The following is an 11,083-nucleotide window of genomic DNA, read 5'->3' on the forward strand; positions in this document are numbered from 1 at the left end:
TGTAACTATTCTGAAAAACAGTCTATTTGCTTCCTGTTCAAGATTGCGAACATGGACACAAATGACATTAATAAATAATACTTTTTTTTGAAAATTTCACCTCCAAATCTTTGTTTTTTATTGCGTTATCATGTAAAGCAAAGAATCAAAGAATTTACAAACTTGAGAAACAAATACAAAGAGACTGAAAATGAATTTACATCTGAGGATATTGAATCCATCGAGAAACTGATCGGTGAAAAGGCAGATTCTGAGGTATGTACTCATATGAAATTATGCTTTATACCAGACTATGTAGTTTTATAATAGTACATGAGATGCATGCATTTTTCTTCTGGGTTTTGATCTCCATGTCCTTTGTATTTGGTTTTCAGTTTTCATTTCTCCCTTATTTAGTTCTCTGCCCTTCATTATTCTTCGCACCTGTGTCTTGTCTAGTCATTTTATTGTTGTATTTAAATACTCTTCATATTGGCAAACTAACTATTCTTACCTCCAAAGGATAATTGTAGTAATGTAACTATTCTGAAAAACAGTCTATTTCCTTCCTGTTCAAGATTGTGAACATGGACACAAATGACATTAATAAATAATACCTTTTCTTGAAAATTTCACCTCCAAATCTTTGTTTTTTATTGCGTTATCATGTAAAGCAAAGAATCGAAGAATTTACAAAGTTGAGAAACAAATACAAAGAGACTGAAAATGAATTTACATCTGAGGATATTGAATCCATCGAGAAACTGATCGGTGAAAAAGCAGATTCTAAGGTATGTACTCATAAAAATCTTATTTGGTTTATACCACACTATGTAGTTTTATGATAGTACATGAGATGCATGCATTTTTCTTCTAGGTTTTGATCTCCATGTCCTTTGTATTTGGTTTTCAGTTTTCATTTCTCCCTTATTTAGTTCTCTGCCCTTCATTATTCTTCGCACCTGTGTCTTGTCTAGTCATTTTATTGTTGTATTTAAATACTCTTCATATTGGCAAACTAACTATTCTTACCTCCAAAGGATAATTGTAGTAATGTAACTATTCTGAAAAACAGTCTATTTCCTTCCTGTTCAAGATTGTGAACATGGACAAAAATGACAGTAATAAATAATACCTTTTCTTGGAAATTTCACCTCCAAATCTTTGTTTTTTATTGCGTTATCATGTAAAGCAAAGAATCGAAAAATTTACAAACTTGATAAAAGACAAAGTCCATGAGACTGAACATAAATTTACATCTGAGGATATTGAATCCATCAAGAAGCTGATCAGTGAAAAGGCAGATTCTGAGGTATGTACTCATATGAAATTATGCTTTATACCAGACTGTAGTTTTATAATAGTACATGAGATGCATGTATTTTTGTTCTGGGTTTTGATCTCCATGTCTTTTGTATTTGCTTTTCAGTTTTTATTTCTCCCTTATTTAGTTCTCTGCCCTTCGTAATTCTTCACACCTGTGTCTTGTCTAGTCATTATTATTGTTGTATTTAAATCCCATGTTTTTAGTTTCCTGTCACTGTAATTCCAGCACAGTTGCTTGTTTGTACTATACTGTGTTTTTAATGTTTTCTGTCATGTCATTTGGTACTCTTCATATTGGCAAACTAACTAATCTCACCTCCAAACATGTTTTCCAATTGGGATAGCATGTAAAGGAAAGGATAAAAGATTTTGACAACTTCATAACAGACAAATGCATTCTGGTTAAATATAAATTGACATCTAAGGATATTGATTTCATCAAGAAGCTGATCAGTGAAAAGGCAGATTCTGAGATATGTACTCGTATGACTCTGCTTTTTACAACACTATGTAGAATTTTATAAGGAAATAAATGAGCTATATTTAAGATGACTATATTTTGTCATGCTTACCCTTCTTAGCCTAGCCTCTGTCTCCTTGGTCCTATCTGCTGTATTTTGGTTTCAGTTTTCCTGCCCCTTTTTTTTAGTTTTCAGTCATTGTAATTATCAGCATTGTATTGTTTTAGCCTCTGCACTTAGTAATTCATCATAGTTTAGTAACAGAAACTCAAGGTTCAAAGTAATATTCTTTCTTCTTTAATTGCTAAGCAATTAAGCTCATTGCTAAGCAAATGACTGAAGTACTTATTCTCTGAATTTTCCCCATAATGTTATAATGGGGTTCAGAGCAACCTCTATCGTTAGTCATCAGAGCATGACTAATATGTTGGCATGACATGGGGTTAATGCATGGGTTAAAGTTCTCCGTCACTACGACGGATTTCCGTCATTTGATTTTTTTGGGGAAAAAATCCGTCAAATCATAATAAACAACACACGCGCGTGCTATCTGTTTTGTGGCCGAAATATGATTCTCACTGGCGCTCATCAGCGCTGGATGGATGACAGCGGTGTCATTTGATTGACTTGCGGTTCATTCCGCCTTCAGATTTGCGGATGTTACGTAGAAAAGTTTTTACCCCCCTCCTGCCTGGCGTGACCGTAGCGCGCGACTCTGTACACCTGCGCGAACGGCGGAGGCTACTTGCCGCGTCACATTCTTTTTGCAGTGTAGTCCGAAGCAATATGTGGTAGTATAAAGAAACACCCCTTAAAAACAGGGGAATGAACATTTACCTGACCAATTGTAATGTTGCATTAGTGCTGGAATTTAGGCTAAAGTACTTTAAAATGCTTGAAAATGTAACTACTTCGTTTCACAATATCTGTCTGACTGAACAGTTATTACGTTAACAAATACGAGCCTCTTGTAATTCCAAGACGAAACATGAGAGAACGTGAAGTTGTTAAGATTGGGCGTTTTGAAAATAAACCACCATTAAATAATGTGATAAACGAATTATTTCGAATCATTTCGAGTATATGTATAAATATTTAACTTAAATTTAACGTTGAGAACGCGTTGAAATGGACCTTGAAAGTGACGTACAAGTGCTTTAATTCCACCTTATAAAGGTGTATGAACCCGGCAAACATGACTTGGTTCACTGCGCTGAAGCGCTGTGCGCGCGAAGTTACAAAATTCGAGATGACACGACTGCGAGGCTCTCGCGCACGGGTGGAGCCCGGGTCGGCGTGCGGACCCTCGCGCTGTTCGCGCCACTCTTGCTGCGTCAAGTATAAAGGCTTAAACCAGGCTTAACATGGATGGTGTTTTTCTGTTTGTATTTAAAAGCTCTATCCAGTGGTGTTAATTTTTTTTGTAACATACCTACTTAAAGCATGTAATCTTACGGCTTATATTTTTGCGATGGTGAATCTGATAAAAACAAGAGAGCTTCATACCTCTCACCAGGATTCACTAAATTTGACTTGATCTTTAAATAATTTTCTGGAAGAGGACCCCCAGATAACTCCCATTAAATACACATTTATGTACATTTATTGCTCAGGTGTTCATTCTCTCTTCTCTCCTTACACAGGCTGTTTAGATAAATATACTTTATAAATGTGTTTATTGTGTAGAATTAAGCAAAAGAGGCCGTGTCCCAACTACACCACATTTTCAGTAATTGCTGGCATTGTCTTTTGCCAGGAAAAATTTTTCAGTCAAATGAAAATTTCTTGCTTTAACCCATGGGTTAATGATAATAATGGTATTTATTGTTTTTTTAAACACAGCCTAAGTCCTTCCTGTATGAGATTGTGAACAATGCTAAAAATGGAATTGATGTGGACAAAATGGATTATTTCAGTCGGTGAGTTTTTATGAATACAGATATATCTTTAATGTCTCCAAGATTTAGTTGAAGCCTGAATTCCATTCTATGACCTGTGATACATTTATCTTTCATCCAGAGACTGCCATCATCTGGGAATGACATCAAACTTCTCCCATGAGCGTTACAGAGTGTTTGCGCGAGTTTGCACCAATGACAAAGGAGAACAACACATCTGCATGAGAGACAAGGTGATCACTTTAACTGTAAAGCACGTGTTTAAAAAGACACTTAACATTTAAGCAGTATTTTGACCTTTACGTTTCTGTCCATCAGGAAGCTTTAAACATGTATGAGCTCTTTCATGTGCGGAACATCCTTCACCATAATGCCTACCAGCACAGGGTTGTCAAGGCAGTTGAACTCATGTAAGTTCATCCTGATTATATAAAACTATGCCACAATTTCTATGTGGGACTGTGACATAACTAGTTTATCTTGAGCGATCTGGGCAAAATGTGTCTGCATTGTTTTTCGCCATCTCTTCCTTTCCCCGTCTCTCTCTGTCCATCTCTACTGATTAGTCCAGATATATACAGTATAATTGAAATAGCTTAACTAAAGGTGATATATTTTTTTAACAACTTTTAGCCTAAACTAGCCTTAGAACATGATAGCTGTCATTTACAGAGATATTATGAGAAAGAAAAAAACCTCTGACTGTCTTGGGCCTTGTAGTCAGTGTGTAAACATTTCAAAACAATCAAAAATAGGAAACTTGTTTTAATCATAAACTTACACTGATGCTTGTTGCCAGGATTTTAGATGCACTCAAAGCAGCTGATAAGGTCCTGAAGATTTCTGATAAAGTAGAGGACCCCAAAGACTACTTGACCCTCACAGGTTATCCTCTTATTTTAGCACACGTGTTTGGTTGCTTGGTTTCATTGTAAGATCTTGTTTTACATTTACTGATCCTGATTGTTATGCAGATGATGTGCTTAAGGAAATCCAACACTCAAAAGTTCAAGACCCAGGCATCTCAGAAGCACAGCTCATTATAAAGAGAATTTCTAAGCGCAGTCTTTACAGGTTCATTGGTGGAAAAACCTTTCAGGACGTGGATAAGTTGGGCAGTGAGAACGACATTAAGGTTATGGACCTTTTTATTTGTTATCTATATCTATATATAGATATTGTCTTCTGGGTTTTTAAACCAAAGTTCCATGTTCTAGGTCAGGGGTGTTTAATTTATTTTTGCTGAGGGCCTGTCATGGTACAGCCCGACTCTTCCCTTTTGCCATGTCCTTGTCACGGTACAGCCCCTGACTCCTCCCTTTGGGCGTGTCTGTGTCATGGTACAGCCCCTGACTCCTCCCTTTGGGTGTGTCCATGCATGTGGGTTCAGGTTTTTTAAAAAGTTTTATGGATGCTTGTCTGATACAGTTTTCCTTAAATTGGTTTGCAGTGGTGTTTCTTAACAAACTGACTGATCTTTAATGTCTGTATGTGGTCAGGGTACACCTGCTCACATACCTTTTACCATGCACCTCTTCAAAAATGCATCCTCTGAAAAATGATAGTATCATTTTGTGATATTATCCTGCTGCGATTGCAGTCTGCCTTTTAATTCTTGGACAACTTGTTGTTCTTGTTTGGTGTTGAAATACAAACTGGTATTGTAATTCTTTTACCACTGACCATATAACACATTTTCCTTTTAGTGCAAATATGTATTTGCTTTTCCACTTTACTTAAACTCTGATATGAAATCCTTGCGAGCTTGTGGTGGGATGTGGGATGCAGTCACTTTGTGGATCAAAACATCAACATGCATTGTGGAGGATGTAGTTTATGCACTGTTTTACAATGCTGTAAAGCAGCATAGACTTATTTTAAGATGATCATATGCCTTTTTAGCTCTTGCTATACACTTATTGGGTTGGATTCAGCCTGTAGGCCTTGAGTGTGTACTAGGTCTAAACATGTGGTGTAGATTATTTGTGTACTTCATGCCATTCTCAGTACATTATAACTCTCACCATCAGGTCAAGCTGGAAACATGGTTGAAGGAATTGGAGCTCAAAGATGTTCATCTTGGAGCAGATGACTTTAGAGTCACGGTAAGTACATCTACTGTGTAGGAGACCTGATTTGTCATAAGTGGAGCTTCAGTTTGTCTCTGTCAGATGCAATTTAACCTATTAAAATAGCAAATCTCCTTTTAGTCTTATAACTCATGAAATATGAGCTTTAAGGGTCCAGTGTCCATAGCTTGTGGCTATGTTGTACAACAGATAACCAATTATTAAAAGTAATATAATCTATGATTAAAACAATTACAATTGTATTAAAATCTAAAAAATGTAAAAATATAAGATTAACAATGAATATTTTAAGTGCAGAATGTGTGTCTTCGCCATTTCAGCTTGTCAAGTTCAATTATGGGATGAGAAACAAGAACCCAGTTGATTCTCTGCTTTTCTACACCAAAGAAGATCCAAACACACCAATTAATCTGTCCAGAAAAGAGGTAGTAGAAATTGTTTTAGCTGTTATTACGGATTTCTGATTGTTGGGTTAAATGAACCTTTTGCTTACACAACTGCACGATATGTGGACTGTTTTTTGTTTTTGCAGGTCTCCTACCTCCTACCTGAGATATTTGCTGAAACCAAAATCATGGTCTTCTACACAAAGGAAAATGACAATGATGTAACACTAGCCAAAGACAATATAAAAGAATTCTGGGAAGAACTGGATCAGCAGATCAGATCAGCAAGCTAGATCAGATTCACTGGCATCAGCAATCATTAACTGGCTAGATTGAATCTGAAAGCCCTAAACTTTAACCGGCTTCCAAGATCTCTTTTAGCATTGTTAGAAACAGTTGGGATATAGTTATCAATAGAAGTCATTTTAGAAAGTTAAAGGACTACATGTTGTAATGGTAATACATAGAGGACTACACTGTCCAAATTACGTATTAGTTATTTTAATCTTACTTAGGGAGATCTGAATCAGCTAATGTCTTCTACATATTCAATACACTGTAGTTATTACTCCTTCATCAGTACAGTACACTGTAGTTATTACTTCTTCATCAGTTCAGTACAATGTTGTACACCTGAAATCTCCTATATATATATGTTTTGTAGGCTACTATATATAAAGACAATATAAGTTGTCTTTAAACATTATAATTGTAAGTGATTATCTCTTGAAAAACGAATTAAATTAAATTATTATTAAAGGGATTAATGGGTTTGTTTAGTTATATAAATTAAATGACTGTATGATTATAAGAATAAATAATTCCAGTACTCTCCCATATCTGCTATGAATTTCATGATCTTACACTTCTGTGAATCTCCTGTACTGAATTTACACATATGTGAAACTCTTGTGTATTACCTTAAACCCATGTGATGTGATGGTCACTCATCTAAATAGCATTGCTAAATGGTAAGGGGGAAAAAGGGTGGTGTTACGCTCTAACCTTTTCCTTACCTTAGCGTAGCGTGTTCTTTGATTGCAAAAGAAAACATTTCCAGTCTTGTCTTTAGCCTTTTAATTAAAAGTATACATAGGCCTATTAATTAATTAATTACAGAGCGCTCTGGAGAGAAATTTTCACATACTACACTAAGCTGTAGTTTCTGTGCAAGGTCTCTGAACCTGTTTGCTTCACCTTGGGTTATATAGGTATGCTTTCCTGCTAAACATAGGAGCTGCACACGTTAAACATACATACACCTGTCTCTTCCTTACTTTTAGAAACGAGGTCTTGGCTGACAGGCCCTACCAAATTTGGTTACAGAGAGTCTCCTCTCACACAGCCTGCTTTTAGCCTACTTCAAACTGCAGACACTAAGAGTAGGCAAACGCTTACACAGACATTCTTACTAACAAGCAACTTGATCATTAATATAATGTGAGCAAAGCATATAGTGATTTGATTAATACTTTATGACTAGTTAAATCATATATGAATTATGATAAGCTGTTGATTTAATACTGTAATGTGAACAAACTATGAAGGGATTAAACTACAATTCTCAACAATTCCCCCCTTTTGATCTCTAAATAGATCAAACCTTAGTTTAATCCAAAACTACCTTCTCATCTTCTGACTCCAAAAATGACATCATACCTAAACACCTTTATGGTTCCTCCTTCTTAATCTTACTGCTGATTAAGCTTCCCACTAAGCTTCTTCTACATTCACATGTAATCATAATAGTCAAAAGTATGCCCACATAAGTTAACACAGACATAATAAAACAGTTAATTATAGGGCTGGGTATCGATTCAAATTCCAAGAATCGATCCGATTCCGAAGATTAAGAATCGATTTATTTCGATTTAATCAATTCGATCCAATTCGGGGTTTAGTGTTATTAAAAATGTATTTATTTGAGCTGTTTCCTGACTATGTACAGAAGCAACATGTTAAAACTAGTATTATATCAATATTAATCAGCAAATAGTTACTGGTAGTTGGTAGTTACTGATGGCTGGAAGACTGGTGAAAAGGGTAATCATAAATTTACCTTCAAGAAATGTAATCCAGGACAATAAACAGAGGACATCTTTGAGGTGTCTATATCTGTAACAGTGGACTCCTACTGGGACACTAACCAGTGCATTATTATTATGATTGAAATAATTAAGAAGTCACCCAAAAGCTGTTGCTACCAAATGCATTTTTATTTTAAAAGTGCTCACACTTAATAAACTGAAAGTATAAAATGTAAACGTGTATTTTTCTTTAAAGTGAGATTATAAGAACAGAACTCTCACGTTACGGTCCCCGACCCCTCCCTGTTGGGCATGTGTTAATGTTGTCTGCGTCTACTCGTCTGCGTCTGTGTATCTCCGTGGGTGCGGGTGCGTCTTGTGATAATCCTCACCTGTGGCTCGTCTCGTCATCACGTGGGGTTTGTGTGGTTTGTGTACTTAATGTGCGTTCGTGCAGCGTCCTGTGCTCGTTGTTTGAGTCATACATGTTCTATGTAAACGTGTTTTATGTGCGCTGTCTGCACTTCGGTAAATGTAATAAACGTAACGATTTGGAAAGTGCAAAGGATTCTGTCTCGTCCATCGCCTTGCGCCCAACGTTACAAGAACATTTTTAACTTTTTTAAACTGTAAAAACACTGGGTAAACTGTCAGTGACATGGACTAACTGTAAATAGTCACTGACACTGGATAAACTGTCCTTCTGTTTTTAGATTGCCGATTTGACTATCGTCGTTACCGTCACTGTCCGACGCCATGTTGTTTTACAGTTAGTTAGACCGAGCACGCCTGTGTGAATTCAGTGACGAGGCGGGGGTAAAAGTTCACAAAAAAATCCATCTTTGGACATACGAATCGATTATCAGATCATCATATGCGAATCGATTCTGAATTGGAAAATCGATTTTTTCAACACAGGCCTAGTTAATTAATTATCTGCTGTCGTGTCCATTTAGTATAATCTGATCCACAGATGCCTTGTTCCTTGTATTGTCTGCAAGTGCTGGTCCTGGTCCCTGGATTACTGGGACAGGTCTAAACCATGCTATGCTTATCTTAATCAGGCCTAAGGTGTCTGAGCCTGATTGGCTCACAACCTGTACTAGGGATGTGCCAGTACTCCAGGTGAAACATCCCAATTCTATTGATAGAGTAACTAGGTTCTTGGTAGGATGTGCGTCTTTCTGAAAAATGATGACCTTTGAACTTTATTATTGCTAAATGGCCATTCCTGCCGGCCTGTAGTAGGATTATCAACCCCTAAAGCTTTATGTGAAACTCTCCAAGCGATCTCCATTATACAGCTACTATTACAACAATATTGGCCTTGACCCACCATGGACCCACATAGACAGGGGGCAGTCCCCTGTAAGGTCCTTTAACATGTTGTTAAATACTAACAATCACACTGCTACTACTTTCAATGATAATACAAAAACATATAGACAAATAAACAATGTTACACAAGGCCTGTAAAAACAACATTATAAAATATAAAGTTCTTTCGGTGTCTTTGAATGGACTGGTCCACCTGGGCTCCGACCACCTCCTTGAGCAGGACCTATTTGGTGACGGGCAGGTCTGCTCCTGACGTTGGTTCTGATTCCTCTCCTGGTACCTGGACAGAATAAGCTTCACAACTTGCTTTTTTTAGTTCATTGTAACCTTCCTAGTACGACCCCGAGTGTACCTGTCAGGTTTCGCAAGCGCATTGGGGGACCCCCGAAAACTTCTCACTTTCATGAGCTCAAACGGCATGAATCCTGTAACAAAATTCACTGAACATCTTTTGGCCAACAATACCAATACATTTGTGCACATACCTTTACCATTATACTTACCATTTATAATTTCCATTTTAGCCTGAGATTGAGAATGATAAACCAACCCATATGTGTCTTAAACCCAAATTTTTTTTCCACAAATTTTAGCTCCTAGTGTCACGGTGAGGCGGCCCCCTACCGGCCGCCTCCGTCCACAGCGGCTGTTGTTGTTGTTGTTTGGTGACGTCATGTGCGTCCCTCAGGTGGGCGGAGCCCGTGATCCGTCTCACCTGAGGGTCGTTTGTTTGCCTATATATGTCTTGTCTTCGTACCAGTTGACCGCTGGTCATTATATCCTTAATTTGGATCTATTGCACGGGTTTTAGGTTTGCACACTTTATATTAAACCACCCTTTTTCCCTGAGACTTGGCGTGATCGCTTCCTTTTTGTTGCTCACACCTGCGCGTCACAGAATGACCAGCCACCCTTCGGAAGCCGCCGAGTCTCTTTTTCTTTCTCCTTCGTTCGTGGTCATGTCTCGTGGTAAGTGTTTGTCTGCGTGGTGTTTTGTTTGAAGAGCTCCGCCGTGCTTTTGTGTTTTGTGTGTGTGTGTGTGTGTAGCACGGCGAGGACCAGGGCAGTCTGCCCTGAGACAGCTCTTCGTGTCCGTTGTATGTTGCGGGAGTTTCGCCGTGCGCTTGTGTGTATGTGGCACGGCGAACACCAGGGTGTCTGCCTGGTGGACTCTCGTGTGTGTTTTGTATGTGTGTACGGGTGACGGACGTGTGGACCAGTGTGCATGCTCGTTATGTTCTATGTTGACTGTTTTATGTGTGACGCGGTTGCCGCTCGTCACTGTCGCCTCGCTCCCCGTGTGTCGTGTGTTTAATGTGGGGAGCGACTGCGGCTCTGAGCGGCGCGCGTCACTGTGTGTGTGTGTAAGCAGAGCGCGCATGTGATGGGTTCCGTCTGTCTGTTTGTACACCGTTTTTGTTTGTCTAGTATTTGCGTGTGTGTTTTGTCTTAGCGTGTTGTCAACTGTTACATGTAATTCCACGCATGCTCCTCCCCTTAAATGTGTGTTTGGGGGGGGACCGGCTGTGGTCCCGTGCCATGGGGTGTGGCACGGAGGGCGTCTCTCCCGAGGGAGGC

The 11,083-nt window shown here is 38.3% G+C and overlaps 1 protein-coding gene across 4 annotated transcripts in view; it reads left to right on the forward strand.

Annotated features, from left to right (window-relative positions):
- The window catches only part of LOC143510065 (deoxynucleoside triphosphate triphosphohydrolase SAMHD1-like), a 46,250-nt gene extending 39,320 nt beyond the window's left edge, over positions 1 to 6,930 (forward strand). For 3 of the 4 annotated variants that reach the window (XM_076999062.1, XM_076999063.1, XM_076999065.1), the window contains 12 exons: positions 139 to 255; positions 654 to 770; positions 1,172 to 1,291; positions 1,650 to 1,776; positions 3,607 to 3,685; positions 3,786 to 3,897; positions 3,983 to 4,074; positions 4,464 to 4,549; positions 4,639 to 4,799; positions 5,695 to 5,769; positions 6,075 to 6,179; positions 6,287 to 6,930. In XM_076999062.1, the coding sequence (XP_076855177.1) occupies positions 139 to 255; positions 654 to 770; positions 1,172 to 1,291; positions 1,650 to 1,776; positions 3,607 to 3,685; positions 3,786 to 3,897; positions 3,983 to 4,074; positions 4,464 to 4,549; positions 4,639 to 4,799; positions 5,695 to 5,769; positions 6,075 to 6,179; positions 6,287 to 6,433 (1,338 nt within the window). In that variant the 3' untranslated portion in view covers positions 6,434 to 6,930. The remainder of the gene's footprint in view (positions 1 to 138; positions 256 to 653; positions 771 to 1,171; positions 1,292 to 1,649; positions 1,777 to 3,606; positions 3,686 to 3,785; positions 3,898 to 3,982; positions 4,075 to 4,463; positions 4,550 to 4,638; positions 4,800 to 5,694; positions 5,770 to 6,074; positions 6,180 to 6,286) is intronic. The other variant, XM_076999064.1, reaches the window with a different exon arrangement.
- The last annotated feature ends 4,153 nt before the right edge of the window (positions 6,931 to 11,083 follow it).

Source organism: Brachyhypopomus gauderio, chromosome 3 (genome assembly GCF_052324685.1).
Source record: "Brachyhypopomus gauderio isolate BG-103 chromosome 3, BGAUD_0.2, whole genome shotgun sequence".
Lineage (NCBI taxonomy): Eukaryota > Metazoa > Chordata > Actinopteri > Gymnotiformes > Hypopomidae > Brachyhypopomus > Brachyhypopomus gauderio.